Raw genomic sequence first — 27,978 nt, forward strand, 5'->3', positions numbered from 1 at the left:
CTGGGAGGAGATATGTAAATATATATATGCCTAAAACAGGAGAGGGAGGCTTTTTGGAGAGATTTGGGATAGTTTTGGCTGTTCATTGCTCCACTTCGAGACGCTCCTAGAGAAATCTGCTCGACGGAAGGCTTCAGGGCTCTGGGCTCCAGCTGAGGCTACAGGTTCCAGCAAAAGAAATCCTGCTGATTACGCCAAGAGCATCGTTCCTTGGAACTGATATCCTTATGGTTTCATTATTGTGCTCTTTAATCTCTTTTTCCTATTGCTTAGGTTAGTTGGGTTGTAAGTGAGGTACTCTCAGTTTATAAGTTCGTAATAAAATATAATTGCTAAGAAAATTGAGCTTACAAGGATTAAAGGTGTGCACCAACATGCCTGACCGTAATTTTATTTTTTTCGAGACAGGGTTTCTCTGTGTAGCCATGGCCATCCTGGACTCCCTTTGTAGACCAGGCTGGCCTCGAACTCACAGGGATCCACATGCCTCTGCCTCCCAAGTGCTGGGATTAAAGGTGAGCACCACCACCACCCAGCAATTTTTTTCTTTAAAGATAGGGTCCCACTATCTAGCCCTGGCTAGCCTGGAACTTTCTATGTAGATCAGGCCTGGAGATTTGCTTGCCTCTGCCTTCTGTTGCAGAGTTGCCTGATTCGCTCCAGAGCCGCTTGGGTAGGCCCCGCCCCCGACATCCGATTGGCTGTACTGGGCTCCAGGCCCCGCCCCACCTCTGCCCCCGAAAACGCCCCGCCCACTGCTCTCTGGTTTATTTGAGCCTCTCTGTTCATCGGTCTACGGACGCTTGAGGGCGCCAGTGAGTCGTGCTTCGCGTTAGCCCCGCCCCCTATCTCTGATTGGCCAGTTTCCTCCCCGCTGAAGCCCCTCCCCCGTCCCCGTTCTGCACGTGAGCGCGAATTTTTCCGGCTCCGGACGCCCGAGGGCGCTCGCAGCTCCCCCGGGTGGGCGCAGCCTCAAGCCCCGTCCTTATTTCTGATTGGCTAAATCGTTCGCGTCAATGCCAGGCCCCGCCCAGGCCCCGCCCCCCCGCGCGCCGGCGCCCCTCCCTCCGCTGTGGTGCGGGCGGCGCTTGTTGTTCAGCGGCGGCGGCCGAGCTCGGGTGCATCCTCGGGCCCGCCGCCGCCGCCGCCGCCGGAGCGCTCGGCCATGGAGCTGGAGGTGCCGGACGAGGCGGAGAGCGCCGAGGCGGGGGCCGTGACGGCGGAGGCGGCCTGGTCTGCGGAGAGCGGGGCAGCGGCAGGTAAGCCCGGTCCCCCCCTCATCGCCGCGATGGGCTCGCCCCGCTTCCCCCGCCGCCGCGCAGTGGCCTCGCCCGCTCGCTTCGGGCAGCGCTGCCGCCCGCCGGCCTGATCCATTCGCTTGGCCCTGCGCGGGGGCGCGCGCCGTCCCATTGCACACGGGAGAGGGGTGGGGAGGAGATGATCAGCGCTCGGGCCGGGGAGGCTGCACCGCCCCGCCCGGGGATGCGGGGCTCGCAGCGCTCGGCCCGTTTTAGGGTGCTTGGGTGACACGGTGGATCCGCAGACAGGCGTGGGTGCGGCTGTTTATCCTGGAAACCTGTGCATGCAGTGAGCCTCTTTCAGATGCATGCGATAGCGGTCAAGGGGGGTCCTCGGGTTTGGAGGTACAGGGGCACCCGTTTTAGGGCATGGCCTTGCGGCAGGTGTTGGAGACAAGCGAGTCATACTTGCCCCTTTGGGTGTGTGGCGATTGGCTGCTCCACAGTGTGTGAGATGCTGGAGCACCTTCATTCTACTGTGGGGGGACCCCACCTGCGGACCCTCCCTGGCTAGGAGGAAGAGCGAGTATGCCCTCCATGCGACCCGCTCGCTGGGGTCACCATGCTGGGCTCTCACTCTTGCAAGTGTCACCTTCTGGTCCCTCCCTGCTACACACCACTGATCACCCATTTGGGGGCCTCAGTATACCTCCCCCTAAAACGGGGCCGAAGGTGGGGGGGGGGATAAAGGAATGATATCAAGGTGCCTTCTCCGTTCTGGCTGGGTGAGCAGATGTCGTGCTAAGCCCCAAATCTCCCAGACCCTTCTCCCTGGACCCTGTCTGTCAAGCTGGCGCAGCCTGGAGGGCCTCTCAGCTTCCTAGAGTCCCTTCCTTGTCGTGAGTCCTGTCTCTGGGCCTGCATTCCCTAGGCAGGGCGGTGTGCACTGAGAGAGAACAGACTGCTCCCTTCCCCATTAAGGTCACAGGAACTCCCTGGAATCACAGAACCCTAGGCTCTCTCCAGCTCTGCCCCGTGGCTGGTTAGGTCTCTGAGAAAGCACACGTCTCGCAAGGGTCTCCCTAACTGTCCTTATCAGAGACCAGGGACAGAGGAGGAGTCAGGGAGCCAGTGGTCCCCAATCCCAGGCTCCTAGCTCCGTCGTGCCATCTGGAACCCAGTGGTAGGCAACCTGCTTCTTGCCACCAGCCACCTGCCCTCTTTCTCTGCCGTCACCTCGTGTCCTGGCGCCATCAGTCCCTTGCCACACCGGAGGAATTCTGCACTGTCCACCTTCGGGCCTTGAGTGTCATAAACCTGATAGTTCTTGGTGCTCAGTCCCCACGGCAGCCTCTGCAAGCGTTTCCTCCCTGTGGAGCCTTGCTCATCATCACTGGCGACCGGCAAGCTGGCTGGAGCTGAGACAGGGTCTGTCACTGTCTAGGACCCCCCAGGGCCTGTTTCTCACAGAAGTCGTCGTCCGTCCATCCGTCCGTCCGTCCGCCCCCCCCCCCCCACCTCGAGTCCTGTTAAGTTAGTCATCTAGGTAAAATCCTGTCTCTTTCTGATTCCCATTCTGGCTCCTTGATGTGCCCCCCCCAACTGTAAAGTGGGGGCCATCTGGACCTACTCTGGCCTTGGGCTGGAGTACTGCCTTAAAAAAAAAAGTCATTGTTGCTCTGGGTGTTTGCATATATTTACTGCCAGCTGCATACCTGCCTCCACAAATCACGAATTCCACAGCCCCTCCCAACCCCTACTCCCCACTTTTTTTACCCCCCACCCCCGCCCCAAGGTGGCCCTCTTTGTTAGGTGGGTGAACATGGTGTGTGTCCAGTATTGGTGTCCTCAGCCATGTAGGGATGAGGCTTCCTTCCCCTTTCCTGAAGGCCAGGTGCTCTGGGTGCCCGTCTGGCCTGTAGCCTGTTATCTCTCTGGTAATTTCCACCAATCTGATGGGAGAGAACCCATCTCTGTGCTGTTTAGAATCCAGTTACATTAAGTCTCCTCGCCCCACAGCCCAGGCCCACATACCGCCTGCCTCGTGCCTTCCCGTGGCTGCTGCGGCCCCTGTATGGTTGGTGGGTGCTCACGACAAGGCTGGTGACCTGCCTGGGCTGTGTATGCCGTGAGCATCTTCCTAAGCCTCGTCATCCCCAGCTTGCCACTGCCTCCTCCCCCACCAAAACCAGCGGCAAATTATGTCAGTGTTGCTTCTAAAATCACCCCGGAGTCTGCCCACGTCTCCTCCACCCGCTGCCTCCACCTGGTCCAGCTTCACCGTCCCTCCACCAGCTCTCCCGTTCCAGAAGGAGCCCAGTGAGAAACTGGCTCAGGGCCCTCCCTCTGCCTCCCTCCCCCTCGCTGCTCCCTCCACTCCAGCCTCGGGAGCCCCCGTGCTCCTCCAGCAGCAGCCCAGCACCAGAACAGGCTGCCGTTCAACAGGTACATGGTGACTGCCAAGGTGTTCTGGGGTGGCCGACGCCAAGCGGAGCCGGAAGACATGACGACCTTGACGTCAGGGTCAGAACTGTTGGCCTTAGAGACAAAAGGTTCGGTCAGGTCTTGTCCTAAATGTCATCGTGATCAGGCCACTGTTGCCTAAGTTTCCCCGATGGAGACGGGCTCTGGGACCCTTCCTCGGGTAGCCTGCTGTGGTCAGGGAGCTCATGTGCAGCGCCAGAACGCAAGAAGGCTGGGGCAGTGGCTAGACTAGCTGCAGCCCCCGTGCTAGGTCTTGTCAGTAAAGTTTTATCAGCACATGGCCATGCCCATCATCCCACAGCGGACCTTGGCTGTCTCCCTGTTCCGATGTGGTGCTAGGCAGCTGCCGATGGGATTCAGCTTGCCTTCCTCGGAGTAGGAGCATGCCAGATGGGGGTCAGCCGTCACCAAGTGACGTCAAGCTTGGACCTGATGGAGAAGGAGCTGCCTGGACAGACTGCTGGCCTGGGGTGCAGGCGTCCCTGAGCTGTGCCTCAGTGCCACATAAACCAGGTGTGACGCTGTACACCTGTCATCCCAGCAAGCCTAGCTACATGCTTGAGGGAGTCAGACCTACCTTGTGGGTCCTGGGGATGGAATTCGGGTCTTCAGCTTAGCAGCAAGCTCCTTCACTCACTGAGCCATTTTGCCAGCCCAGTGATGACCTGTCTTGAGCTTTACTGTGCCTGGTAGGCTGGGGGCTGCTGCGGTGGCAGGGGCTGGGCTGGAGCTGTGGCTTGCAGAAGGCAGCGGGAACCTGGAGGATTTGAGACCCAGCCACCCCGAGCCCAGAGCTGTCTGTGCTCATGTACGTGTGCTGCAGGTTTGGGGACCCTTGATGTGGGTAGGTAAGGCCACACTGGCATTGGTCATGGGCAGCTGTGTGTGTCCCTTGAGAATGTGGTGGGTAGCACTGCGCTGGAGAGATGGGCTATGTGGGGCTTGAGTGAACCAAGAATCAGCTGCTGGGCCCTGCTGTTCTGCCGGGAACTGAGTAGCATTCCTGTACCCAGTAACTGTGGAGGTGGAAACCCTGACACAGGATTACCCCAGCCAGGATTAGTTCAGAGCTGTTGCAAAGCTATGGCATCTCGGGCCAACAGTGCAGGGCTGGGCAGCCCGTCTGTCACAGGCCTTCGGGAGACCTGACTCCCAACACTGTCAGCGGCTTTGTGTGCCCATCTGTGTCAGGGCGCAGGGGAGCAGGCTGTGGGGCACACGTAATCTCCAGCCTACATTGACAGGGCACCCGTGGAGGTGTGCGTGCACACACGGACAGCTTTGGACTGAGCCTCTAGCCCTTTTGAGGTACTGGGGTCCGGGTGGACCTGCTGTGAGGTGGGTGCTCAGGGGAGGTTGCCTGCAGGAGCTCAGCTGCGGCCACCACACCTGATTCTGTGAGCTGGGTGTTGTTGTTGAGACAGGGCTTATTTATGTAACAGCCCAGGCTGTCTTGGAACTTGCTTTGTGGACCAGGCTGGTCTCTAACTCCACCTGCCTCTGCCTCTCAAGTGCTGGGATTAAAGGCATGCGCCACCACCCCCAGCCTGTGAACAGGTTTTTTGTTTGTTTGTTTGTTTGCTTGCTTGCTTGCTTTGTTTTGGAAGCTTTTGGCCACATTTTCTTTGCTCACCTTGGATGCACCTGACTTTGATCCTGTGCCAAACACAACTTTGGCCTCATTTTTTGGAAACTATATTTTCTGCGTCCAATTGTGCAACTTTTTGTTGGTTTGCGGGAGCTCTTTGTATATTACAGACCCTTTTCTTTCATCTGTGACATCAGAGCATCACACTGCTCCTCGGCTGGCTGCTGACCATCAGCACATTTTAGTTTTTCTGTTGTCGAGAGTGTCCGTCTGTCTGTAAACGGTTTCCCAGTTGGATGTCATAGATAGGAATTCTCCATTCTGCGATTTTAATTCAGACCTTCCTCTTCTTGGTCCCTGCCTTCTGGTTTTGTTTTTGTGGCATATAGCCCAGGCTGGCCTCAAACTCTCTGTGTAGCAGAGGATGGTCTTAAGCTCCCAGTTCTCCTGCCTCTACCTCCTGAGTGCTGGAGAGATGAGCATGCGCCACCACACCTGCTCATGAGGCGCCTGGTTCACGTGAAGTTGAGAACGGAGCCCAGTTCCTGGTGCATGTTGGGAGAGCGCTCTGCCCACTGAGCCTCAGCTGCAGCCCCCCTTTCTTTCTGTTGTTGTTGTTTTTTTGTTTTTTGTTTTTTTAGCTCTGTGTGTGTGTGTGTGGTGGTGGGGTGCCTTGTAGCCAGGCTGGGGACACAGAGCGACAAAAATGACCATGACTTCTGCTCAGTGGACACTGTGCCTATGGGGGACACAACCACCTGGTCATATGTCCTGGCCCTGTACCTGGAACTTTGATGGTGGTCGCCTCACCTGGTAGTCAGCTCTTCAGGGCAGACTCTGGATCCTTCTCTCTGTTCCCCACCGGCCCTGACCCACGTCCCTCTACTTGAGGACCTGTAGGACTGTGGGCGGCCTGGTTGTCGTGCCTGGCCTGGCTTCCTGTTTACCTCCCGGGGCTGACCAATAGGGAAGCACAGGGTTTGTTCTGTGTGGTAGGCCGAAGGGACAGTCACCCTGGAGAACAAGGCCAGTGGGGTCCTGGTGCCCACCTGGGGTCGCACCTCTGCCCTGCTAGTCTGCAGCAACTGCAAAGGCCTGCGTGGCCACCCCCACCTCTCCCCCCCCCCCACCCCCCCCCCACCCCCGCCGCCTCGTGACTTCCTTTCCTCTCTTGTTCCAAAGAGGTGACGACTGTTCACAGGACAGTGGCAGGCTGAGGGGAGGCGGCAGCACGTGGTTGTCCCTGTGTGCTTACAGGTCCCCAGCTGCCGCCGTTAGTGTGTGTGAGCTGTGAGAGATAGCTTGGCGTCTGCGCTTGGACCTTCTCTAGGCTCCAAGTGAGGTCCACACACATGGTTGGTGTGCGCAGCATCCTAGTCCGTGGCTGATGTTGCATTCACAGTTGCCAGAGACCTCCTAGTGTGCAAGCTCCAAGGCATGTGACCGCTGTCCCACCCTTTGTGCAGGTCCTCAGTAGTGTTAGATACGAGTCGCCCTCCCTCATTCCAGAACCATGAATCCACTTCCTGTCTCCTGATGTCCAGGGCCCACATGGTGTGGCCTTGGTGTCCTGGTCTCTCACTGAGCACCGTGTCCTCCACGCTGTGGGGTGGCAGAGCCTCACGCCTGTTGATGGGCGGAGTAGCACTCCAACATGAGGATAGCCCACCGTGGCGTGCAGTGCGGTCCTCTGTGGGCAAACGGCTGCTGTTTCCTCAGCATTGCCTGTTTTTGGGAAGTCCCTAGGGTGTGTGCCTACGAGGCTTTGCGTGGATTAAGCTTTTCACTTCCCCTGGTGGCTGCCTGAGGGTGGATTCTCCAAGTGACAGAGAAACTGTGTGTCCAACTGTTTGAGGACAAATCAGGCTTAGCCCACAGCCACCAGCTACGTCGCCCTCCCTGCCTGCCACAGGTGGCAATCCATGACTGGCTTTACTGACATTCTTGGTTGTTCCTAGTTTTTAATACTGTATTATTATATGCTTATTATATGTGTGTGGGGGTGCTGCCCCGTGGGTGTCAAGGTCAGAGGTCAACTTGCAGGAATCACTTTTCTCTTTCTATCATGTGTTGGACTCAGGCTGCCCATCGTGGCAGCAAGCCCCTCACCCACTGAGCCCTCTTGCCTGCTCATGTTGCCTCTTCTGAGCACAGGCACACTGGGAGGTGTGAGGAGGCGGCCGTTGTGGGGTTTTTGTTGTTGTTTCATCTGGATGTGCCTGTGTCTGCACAGCTTTGTAGCCACCTGTGGGGGTGGGGTTGCCACAGATTCCCCCAGAACCAAAGATACAGGTGGTTGCTAGTCACATGTGCATGGGGGGAATTGAACACAGGTCCTCTAGAAGAGCAGTCCATGCCCCGAGCCATGTCCCCAGCCTGACATTGTGACTGTTCCTTCTTTGTGTTTTAGACAGGGTCTCAGTGTATCGCTCAGGCTGGCCTTGAATTCCTGATCCTGTCTCAGCTTCCCGAGGGCCAGGATGATGGGTGAGGGCTGCCACTGCATCTATGGAGCAGGGAGCCCAGGGCATCCTCGTGCATGCTGGGTAAGCTGTGCCCTTAAATGGCCTCTGAGTCAGCGCCCCATATGCATGGGGCTGTCCCCTCTGCCCCCCTTAAATGGGGCCTGCACCTGCGAGTGTCCCTGAGACAAATCAGGAGAATGTCAGCTGGGACAGGGCCCTGAGTCCTGCATGGTTCCCGCTGCAGAGACGGTTAGAGGGGAAATGCAGAGCACAGGAGACGGGGACTGAGGCCAATGACACGGACCCGGGAGCCGGGCAGGCAGGGTCCCCGGGACCTAAGAAGCAGCAGCAGTCGGCAGCACAGGGGTGTTGGAAGCCAGAGCCAGGGACCGAACCAGCTGTGCAAACGTCCTGTGGCAGAGATGCTGGCTTGGGACAAGGATGGGGACAGCACATGGCTGGCACTTGAGACAGGGCCCATTCACATGTAGCGGGACCTGGCCTGAGCCTGAGCCAGAGCATCCGACCCAGAATGCTTAGTAGGAGGCTCTGTCCGCAGGGACCTGTTTGATTATCAAAAAACAAACAAACAAAGGAGAGCCCTGGGAGAATGACCAGCCTTGTGCTGTGGAGCCCGGAGCCTCGGGCAGCACTGGACCCTTGTCCTGCCCTCCCCCCCCCCACCCCATGATCCAGGGTGCTGGTCTGGCTTGCAGGCCTCCCAGTGTTCAGCTCCCCAACCCCCAGCCCCCAGGTAAACCCTGAGGGTTCAGAGGGCGGGCAGGCATCTTTGCCGGCTCAGTGAGTGGAGCCCTTGCCTGGCTTGAGCTGCCCCACCCCCAGCACCAGGGACAGAGGCAAGAGCGTCTCTGTGTGTTCAAGGCCAGACTGGTCTACACAGTGAGACCCTGCCTCAACATCCTCCCCTTACCTATATACCCTTGCCCTGTAGCCCAGGCTGGCCTCAAACTCGTCATCCCCCTGCCTCGGACTCCTGGGTGCTGAGATGATGGTCCTGAGGCTTCGTGCATGGCTGGGTTCTTCATTTCTGCCCATCTAAGCTATTAGACCTGATCCAGGTGTGTCGGGCAGTGGCATAGGGGGCGGGGACAGCAGTTCTCAGGGCCCCTTGGAGTCCAAGGGTCCAGTGCTGTCCAGCTGTTCGTGGTGTGGGACAAAGATTAACCTGCAGAGAGGCCAGGAGCTCCAGGGCCAGGATTTGGACCGTGCTTTGTGTCTCGTTGTGCCTGCCTCGCAGCTACAGGATGCTGTTTCTCTGGGAGTGGGTGACTGGACACACCCAGCAATGTGGCATCTTGCCTACCAGGGGAAGGTGGTCGCCTGCAGGGACTCCTCCATCTCCTTCGTGTCACCTCCTCCTCCATTCTGGGGACAGAGGCCCAGGTCCAGTGCGTGCTGTGCAGTGTCTGTGAAGGGCCTGGCACCCAGGGCCTCTCGCAGTAGACTGTTCCTGGTGTTGGAGGTCTGTGTGGACCAGGCGGATCTTCATCTGGGACTGCGTCATCCAGACAAACCTAAAGCTTCTAAAACCTAAACCTAAAGTGGCTGGAGCAGAAAGAGACCGCTGAACCCCACGGCCATGCTGAGTGCCCACGGGTGTCCCCGGCTACACAGAGCTCACAGGGTGCCTTGGTATCTGCACACACCAGGCACACACTTGGCAGACGCATGGTGATACAGCCTGAGGCCCTCTGGACCCGCCTGCTTCTCAGGATGTCGAGCTTTCTCTGTCAGACATGAGGACCGCTGTCCTGTGCCCTCACTCACTGTCAAGGTGGAGTCGGGGACCAAGGTGTGCTGCCACAGCTGGAGGGCACCACCACCTGCTGCGTCCTCAAGCCTTGAGCAGATGGGGAGGTGAAGCTGGTGATTGGCTGTGAAGCCAGGACACAGCACGCTGACCCCTGCCACTCAGAGGCCAGGGCCTGAGCTCTGTGGCAGCTGGAGCCTGCAGGGCCCAGAAAGCCGCCTTGGTGGTCATGTGTGCTCTGACTTGAGCTGTAGTTGGTGGACTGCAGGGGTCATTCATTTAAGGTACACACACCTTAATCTTCAGGGTGTTCTCCGATTATATAGCCAGGATATCTGTGTAGTTCCAGAACATTCCATCTCTCACAGGGACCCTCTCTGTAAGGTGGACTGCAGGGGTCATTCATTTAAGGTACACACACCTTAATCTTCAGGGTGTTCTCCGATTATATAGCCAGGATATCTGTGTAGTTCCAGAACATTCCATCTCTCACAGGGACCCTCTCTGTAAGGCAGCTCCAGTGCACGAATACACTTCCCTCTGTTTTCCCCATCCTGGGCATGTCCTGTCATGGAGCCCACACTGTGTGGCTTTCCTTTGGGTCCGCAGTGTCAGGCCTGGCTCCTGTTCTTGGCTGCGTGCTAACCCAGTGTGTGAGTCAACAGGACCGGAGCCCACTGTGCAGTGTGAGGAGTCCTGGCCGGGCGGCAGCGTGTTCTCTTTGTTCTTGGGGCCTCGGCACAGCCTCCAGGTCAGTCCTCCCGCGGGTGGCAGGCAGCCCCCGCCCCCGTGCAGAGCCCCACACCACGCCCGTGTGTCCAGCTGTGCGGCTGCGGATGGGGCCGTCACTGCAGGTGGCTCCTCTGTAGGTCTCGTCAGTGGTCATGGCACCCTGGCCAGCTCCCAGGGGCGGGTGGGTGTTTGATGCCTTTCTTGGTTGGCCAGAAATGCTGCGACCGCCAGGACCTCATGCCAGGCTTTCAGAGGCCGCCCCATGAGGAGGCCTCTTCCACAGACAGAGCAGGTCACGCGTACGTGCCGCACGGGGCCAGCAGCCACCAGGCCCTCAGCTGCTGAGCAACAGGGTTGTCCAGTGTGGGCTTGCAGGAGTCTGGCAGAGGGAGCTACGGAGGGCACAGCTGTGCAGAGGCCTTGGGGCAGGATGGAAGAGGCCTGGGTGGCCTGAGTAGACAGGAGGTGTCTGGAAAGGAAGCACTTGGTGTGACCCAGGCCGCAGGCTGGTGTGCGCTGGTGCACACCTCCCCTCTGTACTTCCTTCTCTCCTGGCCCCGGGCCTTGCTTTCAGTGGCAGAGTTAAGGCCGGCTGTGTCAAGGATCTGGGATCTCCCCGCTGGCGCAGTTTCTGCTTCCTGTCCATTTCAGCCCCTTCTCCTCTTTCCTGTGCCGTAGGCCTCTCTGTTTCTCCTCTGTTGGTGTCACTGTGGGTTGCGGCAGGAGTGGCCCTAGTTCACTTGTTCCCTGCCTCAGTGTCCACAGCCCTCTCCATGTGGGAAGGCGGTGTGGAGGGAGGGCTGGGTGCAGAGGCGGAGAACTGGTGCCCACAGGCAGGCAGCAAATGCTCATGAATGGAGGAGCCTCAGCAGGAGGAAGCGAGTGGAGTCTTGAGGACAGGGCAGAGAGGGTGGCAGGGGGCGCAGCCAGTGCTGCCAGGAGACCCCTGGCAGGGAGCGGGGCAGGTGATGGGCACAGCCAGCTTTACAGAGGTGAGGTTAATGGAGTAGAGGGAGCGGCCTGGGTGGTGTCCCTAGGCAGTGTGCAGCTACAGCCCACGTGACAGGCTGGGACACAGCTTCCAACCTGCCCAGAGAGATTCTTAGACTTACCTGAGGTCACACAGCCTTGGGGAGGCAGATGCTGGCCTGAAGGTCGAGGGGTCGTTGCGTGGCCCCTATAGGTTCCCTCGCCCACATGCGTGGGTGCTGCAGCAGACGTGGGCTGACCGGGCTCATGCACCGCACCCGTAGCCAGCTGGTGCCCACCTCCCCTCCTCCCTGACTATTTTTAAACATAATTTCCTGGAAAACGGGGCTGCTCACTCAGAAGATAATTGGCTGGGAGGAGAGCGCATCCGAGCTGTGTCAGGGCCGCTGAGTGAGACCGTGTCGTCCTCGTCTCCTCCACTGTGTACCCAAGGTCTCTCTTGGCTCCCATGTTTTAGCCAGTTCAGGTGCGCTGGCACAAAGGGAAACTGAGGCAGGGGTCTGGTGAGGTCAGAGAGCCCGTAGTCCAAGCTGAACTCAGAGTGTCGCCCGCAGGCCTGGGCGCTGGTGACAACACAGGTGAATTCTTGCCTCCAGCCCAGAGCCCTCCCACAAGTTACAGAAGATGCCGCTGCAGTTTGCGCAGACGCACCCACATATCTGTCCATTCTCGAGGCAGATACTGGGTCGCCGGTAGAGCCTCCCTCCTCCGCCTGCCAAGGCCGAATGGCTGCCTCCTGTCGCCCATGTGCAGCCACCCATGGTCCCCGTTCCCAGTCAGGATTGGGATCAGAATGTCCCAGGGCTGCACATACCCGCATCCAGCTGCGCTGAACATATGTGCCTGGCCCGGCCTGTGTGCAGGGAGCTTGCATCCCTTGGCTCACAGTCCCTTCCTCCCCCAGAACCCCACAGTGAGGCTGGGCCCTGGGAGACAGACCCACCCCCATCCCAACACCCACCTGCCCTCCCCCCACACCGGCCATGTGACAGCTGAATGACTGGGTCACGCCTCCGTGGCCAATAGCAGCTAGGTGAAGCTTCCAACACTTGTCTCCCTGAGGCACCTCTCTGTGCCCCAGACAGAAAAGCACAGTTGACTGCAGAGAGGCCAAGGCAACCTCTAGAACATTCTGCGAGTCCTCATGACCGTGTGGACCTCCACCCATTCTGGGACCCCCACACCATCATCACCAGCACTGCAGTCCACACAGCCCTGGGTTTGAAACTGGGATCCAGTGACCCCATTGAGCCTGGAGTGGGGAGGAAGTCACCCTGCACGGGCACACATGGCTTGGTGGGTAAAGGTCTTGCTGTGCAAGTGTGAGGAGAAAAGTTCGAATCCCTAGCAGCCAGGTAAAAAGCTGAGCACAGGGGCACACCTGTAATCCTAGCACTGGGGAGGTCGAGGCGGGACAATCTCCAGGGCTTTCAGAGCCAGGCAGCCTAGTAGTGGTGAGCTCTAAGCTCAGGGAGAGCCCCTGCCTCAAGGAATTTATTTACTTATTATTATTATTTTTAATTAAAAAAAAAAAAAGCAAAGTGGAGAGTGACTGAGGAAGGCAGTGGCTAGCACCTCCTGTCTGCATGTGTGTGTTGAGGTTAAAAAAACAAAACAAAAGAAAGACATGTACTAAATGTGCCTTCCTTCCCAGGGATGACCCAGAAGAAGGCTGTCCTTGCAGAGGTAAGTCCTTCTCTGAGGAGGCACCCGACCTGCTCTGTGTGTTCTCGGGCTGTGCACAGCACTTTTCTGGGCCCAAATACTGTTGAGTGTGTCAAGCAGGAAGAGCAGTAGTGTGTGTGTTTGTGTGTGTGTTCCCCTATTCACACAGCAAGAGGCTGTGGCCTTGGCCACCTGAGCCTGCTGTCTCAGACACCGTGACCTGGGCCCTGAGAGTCCTGAGTTCATGGTGAGGAACTGGAGGACCTTGTCCCTGGGAAGGAAGGGTCCCCAGAGCACCCCTAGCCGCAGAGCTGTGGGGACAGGAGGCCTAGGTTCTAGTGTCCTGAGGATTGGGGTGTGGGAGGGGGAGCTGGGTTCCTGAGAGCAGCGGCCCCTGGTGGCAGGTGCGAGAACCGCAGGCAGCTTGGCCCTGGCATCCCCGCAGCCTCCCTCCGCATCAGCTTCCAGAAGCTCTGGCGACCTTCCCAACCTGTTTTTGTCCTTGTTCCTAGGCCCCCTCAGTGACAGGGCAGCCAGGCCCTGGCCACGGGAAGAAGCTGGGTCACAGAGGCGTCGATGCGTCAGGAGAGACGACATACAAGAAGGTAGCCGGGGGCTGGCATGGGTGGCCAGGGAGGGAGGGGCTGAGGCTGGCCTGCAGGGCACCAGGGCCACAGCCTCCCTGCCACGGCTGAAGTGTCCAGCTGTCAGAGATGTGAAACCATCCCTGCTGTCTAGTTCTAGAACATTGTTACCTCCAAACAAACCCCCACCCATCCCCATGGCAAGTGGCTGTCCCCCTGAGCCCCTGCGACAGAGCCGCCCGCCCTGTGTGGCTGTGGAAGGTGGCTGTTCGCGGGATGGAGGCTGGGGGGGTCGCAGCAGCTGGAGGCCTGCATTGCGGTGCATCGGGGTCGGGGTCTGCACGGAGCAGAGAGGCCTCTAGGGCCCTGATGCCACCAGTCTCCCCACAGACCACCTCGTCCACCCTGAAGGGCGCCATCCAGCTGGGCATCGGTTACACAGTGGGCAACCTCAGCTCCAAGCCGGAGCGGGACGTGCTCATGCAGGACTTCTACGTGGTGGAGAGCATTTTCTTTCCCAGGTAGGTGCCGCCCTCGTGTGGCTGACTCCGTCCGAGCCATCTGTCACTGTCGAGGCTGCCCAGGCTCCTGCCCTCACATCAGTATTTTAGCAGCAGGAAGGAGGCACGCAAAGTGTCTGCCCCACTTGCGTCATCTCCAGGGCAAAAACTGGTCCCACGACTGTAGCTAGCTGCCAAAGAGGCTGGACAGCCCTGTCTTGTTTTGAACACCTCTGGGGGGCTATGGGTGACGTGGCCAAATTGCAAGCCACGTTCTCCTCAAAATCCACTCAAAAAGCCAGACCTGGTGTGTGCCTGTCACCTCAGTGCAGGGAGGCAGACCTGGTGTGTGCCTGTTGTCACCTCAGTGCAGGGAGGCAGGGCGTTCCCACTGACTCGGCCATCTCCTATGTGTCAGGAAATGCAGTGGAGAGCTGCTGGCCTCTGACCTCACATGCCTCTGTACATTGGAGGGAGGGAGGGGCGGTCATTAGTGTATATCCTGAAGCCAGTCACAACATCCTCATTAAGCAGGGACTCCCAAGTTGTTTGTGGGGTCGTGCATGGAACAAATGGGGAGAGGCATCCCAGAAAGCCACCATCCCTCACAGCCGTCCCCCTGCGTCCTCCTCCGCAGTGAAGGGAGCAACCTCACCCCCGCCCACCACTTCCAGGATTTCCGCTTCAAGACCTATGCACCTGTTGCCTTCCGCTACTTCCGGGAGCTCTTCGGTATCCGGCCTGACGATTACTTGGTAAGTGTATCAGTCAGCATCATCAAGTAACAAGCTTCCTCCCACGGGTAGGAGTGTGGCTTTCGCTGCCGAAACAGATGTGGAGACCCAGGGCCCCTTTAAGGACATGCCTCCCTGTGACCTCACTTCCTCTCCTAGGCTCCATCACCACCCAAGAGCACACTGTGTGGACCAAGCCTTGGGCCATGGCCTGCTCATGGCGGCCTGCTCTGTTGTCCTAGTCATTGTCCCTATATACCAGTTCCTGTTGACTTGGGCAGAGTTTCCCAGAGAAAGAGCGGCTGGGGCTTCAGGCTGGGCGCCTGTGGTTGCCAGGTCCTTGGGGTAATTGAACTTGGGGTGCTGTTTACAATGGTCAGAGTGGGCACAGAGGCAGGGCAGGCACCTCGGTTCCCAGGAGGGTCCCTCACCGCCCAGTGACCATGATACGACCGGCCAGCAGTGTGAGGAGCACAGCCAGGTGTGGGCGTCCCTGCCTCCCAGGGGTATTTATGGCTTCCACAGTGGGCGGAGGAAGGACAGACAGATGGCCTGGCTGAGATGAATGTCCCTCCCCGTCAGCGTCCTCCCCTGGAGCGGGGGGAAGACAGTGGCTTACAGAGAGGAGACATGAATGTCAGCTGGCGTGGGAAGACGGCTGAGGGCCGGGCTGTCAGCATGAGCCGGCGTGGCCGCTGGGGCTCTGGCGTGGTCACGCCGAGGTTCCAGGTGGGAATAGGTAGGAAGGGGAGAAGGGTGCCCACTGCCACACGGGAGCAGGCCTGAGCCTGAGCCGTCGCAGTCTGTGTGGCTGGAGCAGCCACATCTGTAACATGGAGTGCAGTTCCCGCTGCTAGCGCCTGCCACCTCTGCCCTCCAGTACTCGCTGTGCAACGAGCCACTCATCGAGCTGTCCAACCCTGGGGCCAGTGGCTCCGTCTTCTACGTCACCAGCGATGACGAATTCATTATCAAGACCGTCATGCACAAGGAGGCCGAGTTCCTGCAGAAGCTGCTGCCTGGCTACTACATGGTGGGTGGCTCGGGTGGGAGCGGGCCTTCCAGAACCTGTTTCCAGGCCCCAAGCAGAGGTGGGGGGCGTGTGGGAATGCCGACCTCCATCCTCCCCCAGCAGCGCCTCTCAGATGCCTGAGGGAGGAGAAAGCACTGAGTCACAGGTAGACTCAAGGACCCCTCGTAAAAGGCCGGCCACGTAGGAGCTGGCTCCACCCTCCTCTACCACGAGGGGCTCCAGGTTCCCAGGCCAGGAGTGTCAGATGTGACCACCCTGGGTAGCTCAGCACACACTGTGACTCAGTTTCCCCTTTGAGGCATCATTTTTCCACTGAGTAGTGCCCAGGTGGGACCCCAGCTGTGCTGAGGTTGTGAGCCAGCAACTGTGTTCCTGTAATGGCACAGGGTGGGACTTCTGTACGGGGTGGTATCCCAGGCAGGAGCTGTGGCCAAGGGCAGCTGAGGCAGAGGCAGGCGGATCTCTGTGAGTTCAAGGCCAGCCTGGTCTACAAAGTGAGTCCAGGACAGCTAAGGCTACACAGAAACTCTGTGTTGAAAAACAACTAGATGAGAAGGTTGGAGAAGTGGTTACTGTGGAGCCCCCCCCACTAGAATCCCCCAGAGAGGAGCTGGGGGCGTGGTCAGGGTGGGGCCCCACCTAGAATCCCCCAGCGAGGGGCTGGGGGCGTGGTCAGGGTGGGGCCCCACCTAGAATCCCCCAGCGAGGGGCTGGGGGCGTGGTCAGGGTGGAGCTGCACATGCAGGGCACTTGAGAAGTCATGCCCCAACTCTTCTGAGCTTCAAGGCTGAGGCTGGACCTTGGGTGACCATACCCCACCACCTGACTGCCGTCTGGTGCCCTCGCCCCACAGAACCTCAACCAGAACCCACGCACGCTGCTGCCCAAGTTCTACGGGCTGTACTGTGTGCAGTCAGGTGGCAAGAACATCCGCGTGGTGGTCATGAACAACGTGCTGCCCCGCGTTGTCAAGATGCATCTCAAGTTTGACCTCAAGGGCTCCACGTACAAGCGCAGGGCGAGCAAGAAGGAGAAGGAGAAGAGCCTGCCCACCTACAAGGACCTGGACTTCATGCAGGACATGCCGGAAGGGCTGCTGCTGGACTCCGACACCTTCGGCGCCCTGGTCAAGACGCTGCAGCGCGACTGCCTGGTAAGCCTCCCCGCCACCCTGCGGCCAGCCTGCCACGCTCAGCGACACGACCAGTTTGCGCTGGTGATTCCTGTCATCCCAGCGCTCAGGAAGATGAGGCAGGAGGATCACTCGGGCTAGCTAAGCATAACCTATCCCCTCACAGGAAGTGAAGACGGGCAGAGGTGAGCTCTGTGGTTAGTGCTTAGGTAGCACGAGAGGGGTGGGTGGGGTGGGTGGGGTGTGCACACTCAGTGGAGACCCTGCCCACCATGCGGGAGCTATGGATTCCATCCTGCTGCCACAGAAACCGGCTGTGGCGGCACAGGCAGATGTGTGGGAGGGTCAGCCTCAGCTACGTAGTGAGCCTGAGCCAGCCTCAGCAACATGAAACCCTATCTCAAAAAATAAGGCAAGGTAACATGCGAGGGCTCTGCAGCCTGCGCACGCACGGAGCTGCGGCCACACAGGCTGGAGTGGCCGGAGACGAGGGGACATTCTGAGGATTCTGAGCCACAGAGCCACAGGGAGGGGCAGTGCAGGGGACAGAGGCAGCACAGACGCTGGAGGGAGCCTGAGACGACTGCGTAGTGTGAGGGTCTCACGTAGCCCAGGCTGGCCTTGAACTCACCAAGGGCTCCCATCCTCCTGCCTCCACCCCAGGTGCTTAGACGACACGTGTGCCCATCACACCCAGCATGTGTTTCTTTTTCTTTTCTTTCTTTTTTTTTTTTTAAGATTTATTTATTGGGGCTGGAGAGATGGCTCAGCAGATAAGAGCACTGTCTGCTCTTCCAGGGGCCCTGAGTTCAATCCCCAGCAACCACATGGTGGTGGCTCATGACCGTCTATAATGTGGTCCAATGAGCACTGTATACATAATAAATAAATCCTTTAAAAAAAAGATTTATTTATTAGCCAGGCATGGTGGCACACGCCTTTAATCCCAACACTTAGGAGGCAGAGACAGGCAGATGGCTGGGAGTTCGAAGCCAGCCTGGTCTACAAAGCAAATCTAGGACAGCCAGGGCTACACAGAGAGTCCCTGTCGTGGGAGGGGAAAAAAAGATTTATTTATCATGTATACAGTGTTCTACCTGCCTGTATGCCTGCATACAGAAGCGGGCATCAGATCTCTTTATAGATGGTTGTGAGCCACCATGTCAGTGCTGGGAATTGAACTCAGGACCTTTGGAAGAGCAGTCAGTGTTCTTATCCTCTGAGCCATCTCTCCAGCCCCCGTGGGTTTTTTTTTTTTCAGGTGTATTTTGGTTTTTTGTTTATTCGTTTATGTATTTTTCTAGACCGTGTCTCACTATGTAGCCCAGGCTGGCCTCAAAGTCACAGAGACAGAGATTGACCTGCCTTTGCCTCCCAGGTGCTGGAATTAAAGGCGTGCACCAAATTAGGCCTGCCTGAAAGTAGTTTCTAAGTCCTGTGTCTTGCAGAGATGAGGAGGAAGGGTCCCTGAAGAAGCAGCTCAGGGCCCTCCTGGCTTTTCTGCCTGGCCTGAGCCTCTCTGGCTTCCAGCCCCAGGACACCCCCGCTGCCCCCGCAGGAGGACTGAGCACCTCCGCCTGGTCCAGACCCTCTGGTCCACCCCGTGCGCACTCACACACCTGGGCAGGGTGCTGCGGGGCCCCTTAGGTTTGGGTTAGCAGCCGCCTCCACCTGCCCCCTGACCCGTGTCCCCGGCCCAGGTGCTGGAGAGCTTCAAGATCATGGACTACAGCCTCCTGCTGGGTGTGCACAACATTGACCAGCAGGAGCGCGAGCGCCAGGCCGAGGGAGCGCGGAGCACGGCCGACGAGAAGCGGCCAGTGGCACAGAAGGCCCTGTACTCCACGGCCATGGAGTCCATCCAGGGTGGCGCTGCCCGTGGGGAGGCCATTGAGACAGATGACACGTAAGTGGGGTGATGGCAGGCTGTCTATAGTTACAGGCCTGGCCCCAAGGGGGCAGGGAAGCTGTCTGTTGAGGTGGCGCACGCCTTTAATCCCAGAACTCGGGAGGCAGAGGCAGGCGGATTGCTGTGAGTTCGAGGCCAGCCTGGTCTACAAAGTGAGTCCAGGACAGCCAGGGCTACACAGAGAAACCCTGTCTCAAAAAAACAGAGTGACAGTGGCTTTGCAGTGAAGCAGCCAACATGACCTCCCCTCAGCATCTAGCCCACCCTTCATGGCCCTGAAAGGGAGGTGCCCCGTCCCTCAGAGTTCCAGCTGTGGGTACAAAGTCTGCAGGGTCGGGGTGAGCCATCTCAACCACAGCTGTAGAGATGACGCCCAGTGACCCTGGCTGGACCTCTGAGAACTGTTGGCCATAGCTCCGGCCCCTGTGGCGGGACAAGAGTGAGCAAAGGCCCTGTGCAGACACCTCCCTCAGACCATCTTGGCTTTTGTAGGGTCTGCGTGGGGCCCCAAGGGGACCAGGTGAGCCTGTGTGGCCCGTGTGGAGTGGGCTGAGCCTGTGGGGCTTTGGCCGCTGTGGCATCCAGGGGGTCACTAACTGGAGTGGGGCAGTTAGTGCCCTCATGGGGCGGCCCTGTTGCATTAACCTTAGGATGTGTGAGGCGGCCATGGCCTGGGTGCAGGGTGCATGTGCATGGACGGTGCTGTGTCTGCTCAGCCTCCCAGCTGCCCCCAACATGGAGGTCCCCAGAGTTGTGGACCGGGCCCTCCTGCGTTCACCTGATCTGAGCCTCTCTCGGCAGGATGGGCGGGATCCCTGCCGTGAACGGGCGAGGGGAGCGGCTGCTGCTGCACATTGGAATCATCGACATTCTGCAGTCATACAGGTGCGCGGGCCATGGCCACCACGCTGTCCACACTCCCCCTGCCCATCATCCCTGAGGCTCCTCCCTGTCGGAGCAGGCTTGCACTGGACAGGGGGTGACATTCTGCTTGTCCCCAGGTTCATCAAGAAGCTTGAGCACACCTGGAAGGCACTGGTTCATGATGGGGTGAGTGCTGCTCTTTCCGTGTACCACTAGCCCAGCCCAGGGACGCCAGGCCTGTCGCCTGTGCAGGCACTCCACAGCTCAGCCCTGACCTCTGGCCTCGGCTCCGAGTGACTGCAAGCTGCCAGGGGCCTTGCACCCCAGCCCTGCCTTGGTGATTCTTTTTTTTCTTTTTTTTCTTTTTTTTTTGGTTTTTCAAGACAGGGTTTCCCTGTGTAGCCTTGTCTGTCCTGGACTCACTTTGTAGACCAGCCTAGCTTTGAACTCACAGCGATCCGCCTGCCTCTGCCTCCCGAGTGCTGGGATTAAAGGCGTGCGCCACCACGCCCAGCTTGCCTTGGTGATTCTTAACTCCAGTGTGAGATGGCCAGTCAAATCCAGGCCCAACAGGGAAACTCCTCAAAGGGTCATTAGGGAAGTCTAGGTGGAAGCTTCCAGAATGTGTGCTGAGGTTAGGATGGAGAGGAAAGGTTGTGTACGCCTGTCCTCCGCTCACTCAAGGGGCTGAGGCAGAAGCCTGGGTGGGTTGGAGGTCAGCCTGGGCTACATAGTGACTGTGTCAGTAAACAAGCCAAAGACTGGTGCTTGCGTGTGTCGTCCGTGACACCGTCCCCACCCACTGTCTTTCATTAGGACACTGTCTCCGTCCATCGGCCTAGCTTCTATGCTGAGCGCTTCTTCAAGTTCATGAGCAGCACCGTCTTCCGGAAGAGTTCCTGTGAGCGAGGCCTATGGGCGGGGGCAAGGGCCAGAGGGGTTGGGGGAAGAGCGGGGCAGCTGGCCATCTCCAGTGAGCCCTGACCTGCAGGCCCAGGCACTGCACCCCAGCTCCCACAGGCCCAGCCGAGGGAGGCTGGGAGGAGGGGCCGCACCCGGCCCTGAAGGATGGACCACAGGACTCAGGCAGTGAAGGAGGGCAGAGTTGTCTCTAGGAAGCCGTGGAATCTGAGGTCAGTGACCCCAGCACTGACTCCTGGCCCCCTTCTTTCTGCAGCCTTGAAGTCCTCCCCGTCCAAGAAAGGGCGTGGTGCCCTGCTGGCTGTCAAACCCCTGGGGCCCACTGCTGCCTTCTCAGCTAGCCAGATCCCCACCGAGAGAGAAGATGCACAGTACGACCTGCGGGGGGCCCGCAGCTATCCTACGCTCGAGGATGAAGGTGACCTGCCAGCCTGGATTCTGGGCACCCAGGAAGCCAGGCCTTGAAGGAACCCAGGCACATGGGCTGGGGATACGATGACAGCCAGTGCCCTGAGGTGTGGGGAGGTGGAGAGGCGGGACACCAGCAGGAAGGAATGGCTGCGGGGCTCCTGCAGGCTGTCCGTGGTCTGGGTGTCTGACAGTGGGAGCGTCAGCAACAGATGGGAGTGGACAGGGTGGCCCTGAGGCAGAGCGGAGTGGGAGGGGAGATGGGCTACACACACACACACACACACACACACACACACACACACACACACACACACACACTTGCTGCTCCCACAGGCCGGCCTGATCTCCTGCCCTGCACCCCACCATCCTTTGAGGAAGCCACCACGGCTTCCATCGCCACCACCCTGTCATCCACCTCCCTCTCCATCCCAGAGCGGTCTCCTTCAGAGACATCAGAGCAGCCCCGGTACAGGTAGGTGAGCTGTTTGGAGCCAGGGCTGGGGACTGTGGGCGGCTCTGACATCAGTAGCCATCGTCACCTGTGCTTTCCCCACAGGCGGCGCACACAGTCTTCGGGCCAGGATGGCCGGTGAGCCCCCTCTTTCCCCGCGTCCCCATACACCTGCTTCAAAGGCAGCAGCATGTGGCACTGAGCTCCAGGCTTCACCCTGGCCTCCTGCACCTCAGGTCCAGACATGGGAGCAGCACCAAGCTCCCAGGCGTGTGGGCTGCTGGCCACAGCAGGACCCAGCGCCAGGCTAGGATTTCCTGGGGACCAGGGATTGCATGCAGCTCTAGGGTCGGGGGAGGAGACTGAGGCTGGGCCGTCCCGCAGGCCCCAGGAGGAGCCCCTCGTGGAGGACCCGCAGAAGATCACAGTGCAGGTGGAGCCAGTGTGCGATGTGGGGATTGTGGTCCCCAAGGAGCAGGGCGAGGGGTGAGTACTCTCCTCACCCAGGCTGTTACTGGTGCCCCGCAGAGAACGGCCCACCCAGCCCTGCCTGCTCTGCTAAACACAAGGGAGGCCACCAGGCTGAGATGACAGGGCTGTGACAGCTGTTACCCCAGCAGTGGGGGGCTGAGGTCCAAGTCTTGCTAAAGGGTTTTGTTGCTGTGATAGCTGTGAAAGCAGCTTGTGGAGGAAAGCAGTTATTTGTGCTTGTAATGTTCAGGTCCCTCCCCCACTGAGGCCATGGTGGGTGCAGCTCCCCGGGGCTCTCTCAGCCTGCCCCACCTCCAGTGGGTGAGACCCTCCACATGAATTAAGAAAATGCTCCTAGCTGGGTGTGGTGGTGCACACCTGTAACTCCAGCACTTGGGAGGCAGAGGCAGGTGGATCTCTGAGTTCAAGGCCAGGCTGGTCTACAAAGCGAGTCCAGGCAGCCAGGGCTACACAGAGAAACCTTGTTTCAAACCCCCCTCTCCAAAGAAAAAGAAAGGGAAGATGCCCCACAGGCTGTGGATGATGGCACAGGCCTTTAATTGTAGCACTTGGGAGGCAGGGATGGATTACAGGTGGATCTCTGAGTTCCAGGCCAGCTTGGTCTACAGATGGCGTTCAGGACAACTGGGTTGTGTTGAGAAACCTTGTCTCAAAAGGAATATGTAAATCAGTAAAAGAAGAAGGGATGCCCCACAGAGCGTAGAGAATGACAGGAGGGCATTTTCCCAGTGGCGGGGCCCTTTTCAAGGATGACAGAACCCGCGGCGCAGGCGACTGCAGATGAGACCCTGTGATGCGGGTGGGGAGGGGGCCAGTAGGTCCAGTGAGGGCTGGGCGGGCGCTGTACACCTAGGACCCACCACCCTTCCCCGTCTCCAGAGTGGAGGTCCCCCCACCTGGGGCGTCAGCTGCAGCCACTGTGGAAGTGGACGCTGCCAGCCAGGCCTCGGAGCCCGCCAGCCAGGCCTCGGATGAGGAGGATGCGCCCTCCACAGACATCTACTTTGTAAGTTCCTCCAAGTCCCCGGCCCTTGTGCCCCCAAGGCACCATGGCAGCCACACCTGCTTCCGTCTCTGGCGTGGTCACTCTGGGTGGTAGGGCCATTGCTCCTCCTGGCTGTGGGGGGACCTGAGCAAAGACTGAGGCCCTGTGTCTCTGGCCAGCTGGGAACCCTAAGAAAGCCTCATCCTTCGGGGGCCGGGTCTATTCATGATATTCGGTCCTAGGGACCCGATGAGTCACAGGAGGGCCCCATGCTGCCTGCTCAGTGAGGTGGGCATGGCCCTTTGTGGATAAGGCTAGTTCTGCCCAGGCCATCTGCGACCTGTCCAGGTGGAACCATCACAGGGAGACATATTTGCAAGGTTGCTGGCCCAGTACAGGGACCCATAAACAGGTCAGAGTTACATCACCCTTTGGGGGTCAGCTGGCACTTTCCCAGTGTCATCTCTTGTCCCCGGTGCTACAACCTCATCTGGGGTCCAGGGTTGTCCTGACATCCATTTGGGGTGCTCACTGCTTCCCTACTAACTCATCCCCTGTCTCTAAGCTGCTCCCCTCGGGCCCTAGAGAGCCCTGCTCAGGCATACTTGTCACCCGCATTGGGGCCAGGAGTGCCCAGGGCTGCGTCCTGGGTTAGGTCCCCAGCTGCTGCTCCCATCCTGCTTCAGTCGCTTGTGCCTGCTGCTCAGCCACCTGCTGTGTCCCCTGCCTGGACCCCGCCTCACCCTCTCTGCCCTCTCCTCTCTCCCTTCCTCCCGCCCGGCCCGCTGTGTGGCCAGTTCGCTCATGGGAGATACTGGCTTTTCTCTCCCCGTCGTCGCCAACTGCGGGCCGTGACACCAAGCCACACAGGCGCTGTAAGTGACCTCAGCCCGTCACGCATGGAGATGGGGCTCCAGAACACAGCACCCCATACCCTTTCTCTCAAGTGACTGAGGAAAGTCACAGCTGTGGTGTAGATCAGCCGAGCCCCACTGTGGGACCAGATACACACTGTGACCTGAACCTGCTCCCTCTCAGCTACCGTCTGTGGCAGGGTCTGCAAGACCCCGGCCCACCTGGGCCATGTGTGGGGGCGCCTCTTACCATCCAGGCTCAAGTGTTGCTGCTGGAACCACTGAGCCAGGCTCTGCCGTTCCCTCCATAGCATATGTCACAGGAGGAGAAACTGAGGCTTGGGCTGCACAGGGAACCCATAACAACACAGGATTCAGAGGAACACTGTCCTCACAGTCCCCATCACAGTCGCCTCCCAGTACGTGGGGCTGGACTGGGCTGAGGCTGTTAACCCATATCAGCAATGGGTCCCAGGTCCAGAGAGGCTGGGGCTGGACAGCACTGCAGTAGCAGGCCCAGCACAGGTGCGGCCACACCCCTCCCCCCAGCACTGAGCAGTGGAGGCAGGAAGATCGGGGTCTCATGGAGTCAGGGATTGCCAAGGTGGGGTGCAAGGCTGCCCCTCTGCAGGGTAGACTTACGTTGGGAAGTAGGCCATGGCCTCTGGGAGGTGACCTACCAGCTACCTGGCCTGTCTGTGCCCCACCCCTTGTCACTGGGAAGCCCTGCAGGGGCGCTGGGGCCTGTGGAAGCCACTGAGGCTGGGCTCTGGTGGAGCCTGTGCGGGGGCCATATCCTGTCCCTGCACCCCTCAGGGTCCTGTGTGTGCACTTGGCCGTGGGGCTGCTGAGGGTTGGGGAAGCCCAGGGGCCTCGCCAGAGCCGGGAGGGCCTGGCTCTGCTGCGGCTGTATGGATGGGGGCCAGGGGAGGGGAGGTGACCATCCCCCACCCACCCCACCCCACGTCCCGCCTGCACCCGGCTTCACTAACTGCTTCCCGCTGCTTCTGCCGCTGCTTCCCCATGGCCGAGGGTTGGGGGCAGGTGCCCCTCACAGGGAACTGGGATTGCAGCTGCTCCCTAGGGTTGGGGTCCCCCTCTTTTACTTTCTGTCTCTTCCTTCTGCCTGTCTGCTCCTCGCCCCCTGCTCTTCTGCACCCCTCCTGCACGCGCTGCGCAGCCCACCGACGAGAGGAGCTGGGTGTACTCCCCGCTTCACTATAGCACGCGGCCCGCCTCCGACGGCGAGAGCGACACCGTAAGTCCCTAGGCAGGGTGGGAGGACTAGGCTGGAGCTCCTCCTCCTCCTCCCCCTCCCCTCCTGTCCCTCCCTCCCTCCCCGCTGCTCTAGGCACAGACATTTCTAGATGTGTCAGCCTGTTGTTGACCAGGAAAACCAGGCCTGTCTGGCCTCTGCGCCACCCACGCTTGCCTCCTGGGCTCCGCCCGCCTCACCCGCCCCTCTGCTCTTTGCAGTAACTGCTATGCAGCCCCCAGTCTGGAGCCCAGCGTCCTTCTGCCACCCAGCCACTTCCTGGAGGCGCTGCCCCCAGCTGGGGCCCAGAGCTCAGCGACACCATCCCGATGGCCCTGGCCCAACTTCTTCTCACCCTCCCCACTGACGGATGCCAGGCCCATCCCCAGGAGAGCTTGGGCCACCATCTGCCGCTGCCTGTGCCTGTTGGAGCGGCATCACTCAGAGTGGCCGATCCTGTATTTATTTTGCTAGGAGAGGGAGCACAGGAGTGATTTTCTAGGAAAAACAACAGAAAACCCAGGAAGAGGCTGCAGCCACCAGCCTTGGTGGGTTAGGCTCTACGTGTCCTGCTAGCGAGGGGCCCAGCCCCAGTGGCCATGCGGCTCCAGTAGAGCCCACACACCCCAGGGCACTTGTGGTGGCCTGCAGAGGGACTTGCCATCCCAGTCTGTGCTCCTGAGTTGCAGGTCCTGGCCATCACCTCAGGTTTGGGGCCCAAGCACACCATGACTAGCTGTGCCCTGTGCACTCTCTGCATCTGTTTACCGGCACGTGAAGGACGCCCCCAAACACGAATGTCCTGCGGCTACAATCACACCTGATGCTGACTGGGAGGGTCCACACTGTCTGCTCCTCATCCCCATGACACCCTGAAACTGGGAGTGTGGGTCCCCTCAACTCCCGGGAACTCCCCTTCAGAGCAGATCCCACTCCAAGAAGGGCACAGCCAGACTTCAGGCTGCAGGGACAGCTGCCTGAAGAAAATGAGACAGACAGTGATGTCACATTACCAGACCTGTGTCCACCGGAACACCAGGGCAAGGGAGCAGTCTCCTCCCCAGGGCAGACCCCAGCGTGCTGGGCACAGCCTGGTCATGTCAGGTCCCTGCCCTGTGGATGCTCCCACACGGTGTCCCTGTAGAAGGCGTCAAGCTGGACTGTTTTAACGGCCAAGCAGCAGCAGCTCCTGGACACTGCCTTCTGGTCAGCTGCGTGGGCCCTTTGGGCTGCACCTTCAGGAGCACGGGGGTCAGGATCTGGCTGGCCTACAAGGACTGCCGCAGGCTAGTGAGGCAGGGGGGAGCCTGACACAGCCCTCCCCTCGTGGCCTGAGAGAGGACACCTGCTGGTGAGGGCCGAGGAGGAGAGATGGCCGTTCCCTGGACCTCACCACCGTTCCATATTGTGTTAAGTCTGGACATCCGTCCAAAGGCTATGGTTTGCTTATGGAAGTCCTGATGTTCTGGGATCCACAAGTCAACGTGGAGGTGGTTAGCGGCAGAGTGAATTAATTCAGGGCTTGCAAAGACCCTGCCAGTTGTAGTGTCACATCTGTCATCCCTGCACTTTGGAAGGCTAAGGCAGATTTGTGGCAAGTTCCAGGCTAGCTTGGGCTACAGAGTCAAACTGTTTCAAGAAGTCAAAAGAAGGACCACTGGGCTGGCCCTGTCCGTGGGCAGAGCTTACCCAGCCTTGCGAACCGGACGGGGTGGCACACAGCTCCCATGCCCCGCTTGGCTGGTGGAGGCAAGAGCAGGAGTCCAAGGTCATCCTTGGCTATATGCAGTAGGAGGTCAGCCTGGGCTACATGAGACCCTCTCCAAAAAGAATCTGTAAATATCTTTGTGGTCCCCCATCCTTTCCCGTATCCTGTTCTCGCCCCCACCGTGGACGGCGTTATGAACTGTACTGTAAGGCCCGGAGGCACCTCCACGGCTGACGAGGTGTCCCCGGCCCACCTGTCCCCTCAAGCCATCCCAGCAAGCTCCTGTTGTGCCCCACACCAACCTCAGTGCAATATGCCCTCCCCGTGGGGTCCCTTGGCACGGTACTGTCTCCGCAGCCCGTCGTCTCCCGCCCTCTCCTCTTTCCGGTGGTTACAACTCGGATCGCACACCCTTGCCCCCGTCGTTTTTATTGCTTGAATCCATTCTCAAAACTCCAAACCTCGTGTGTCTTACTCATCAGGGCGAGGGAGCCCCGGGTCCTCAGCCCACGCGGGTCCGGTGTGTGACAATCCAACCGGGGGGCCCTGTCCCTCCAGCTCAGCCGCAGCTGGCACTGTATGCAGCCCAGGCTCCCGCCCCACCCGCCACAGCCCCTCTTTTTAAGTTGAAATCTCAAATAAATCTCTAGTAAATGACAGCTCGTCTCCAATGGCTTCAGCCTGCGCCCGGGTCTGGGGGAGTGGGAGAGCGGAAGTCGGTGGGCGCCCCGTGACGGATCCCAACAAGCATACAGCCCCCCTACCTAGATTATCTACAGCTGAACCCACTGTGTAGGCGAACTGACCGGCGGAATAGGAGGCAGCCCCATCCAGTGTCAGCAAGACTCCTTTCATTTCCTTTGTGTTTTATTAGCGCGGGGACCATGTTACCAGGCTGGCCTCGAACACGCAAGGCTTCCTGCGACTACGTCTGGATTTCCGGATTTCGGTTTTCAGAGCTTCTTAGGCCCCGCCCACCTTTCCGCGCCCTTCTGACGTCTTCCCGCTGGGTCCCCAACTGGATTAATTAGCCCCGCCCTAGATGCAAATATTTCCATCCCGCTTCCTGGTCCCCGCCCACCGCGGCGGCCGCCTCTTCCTCCTCTCTCCTCCTCCGTACCCTGGACTCCGCAGTCCCGGTAACGCCTGTCAATCAAGCCCACCAGTCCCCGCCCATCCCGGGTCTGGTAACCGCCACGTTCGGGTTCCTTC

General features: G+C 59.3%; 1 protein-coding gene across 3 annotated transcripts; it reads left to right on the forward strand.

The window, feature by feature from the left end:
* The first annotated feature begins 1,060 nt into the window (after positions 1–1,060).
* On the forward strand, positions 1,061–27,425 carry PIP5K1C (phosphatidylinositol-4-phosphate 5-kinase type 1 gamma). 3 transcript variants are annotated; one of them, XM_084796488.1, is made up of 19 exons: positions 1,061–1,259; positions 12,923–12,954; positions 13,446–13,538; positions 13,908–14,038; positions 14,655–14,772; positions 15,632–15,784; positions 16,638–16,937; positions 18,617–18,822; positions 19,627–19,710; positions 19,827–19,875; positions 20,506–20,590; positions 20,867–21,028; positions 21,355–21,493; positions 21,578–21,610; positions 21,857–21,958; positions 22,844–22,970; positions 23,747–23,824; positions 24,984–25,061; positions 25,280–27,425. In XM_084796488.1, the coding sequence occupies exons 1-19, from the start codon at positions 1,166–1,168 to the stop codon at positions 25,280–25,282; spliced, it is 2,067 nt and encodes a 688-aa protein (XP_084652614.1). In that variant the 5' UTR covers positions 1,061–1,165; the 3' UTR covers positions 25,283–27,425. The 3 variants fall into 3 exon arrangements, with proteins under 3 accessions (XP_084652614.1, XP_084652615.1, XP_084652616.1); XM_084796489.1 differs by lacking the exon at positions 23,747–23,824; XM_084796490.1 differs by lacking the exons at positions 1,061–1,259; positions 23,747–23,824; positions 24,984–25,061.
* Positions 27,426–27,978: the final 553 nt, after the last annotated feature.

Source organism: Acomys minous (assembly GCF_964271855.1).
Source record: "Acomys minous genome assembly, chromosome: 9".
NCBI classification, from domain to species: domain Eukaryota; kingdom Metazoa; phylum Chordata; class Mammalia; order Rodentia; family Muridae; genus Acomys; species Acomys minous.

Bases quoted from the DNA above. Each gene is read 5' to 3' on its own strand.
- PIP5K1C (XM_084796488.1), top strand. From the start codon at position 1,166: ATGGAGCTGGAGGTGCCGGACGAGGCGGAGAGCGCCGAGGCGGGGGCC. The intron at 14,773-15,631 runs GTAAGTGTATCA...TCTGCCCTCCAG, and splicing joins TCCGGCCTGACGATTACTTG to TACTCGCTGTGCAACGAGCC. The intron at 21,029-21,354 runs GTGACCTGCCAG...CTGCTCCCACAG, and splicing joins TCCTACGCTCGAGGATGAAG to GCCGGCCTGATCTCCTGCCC.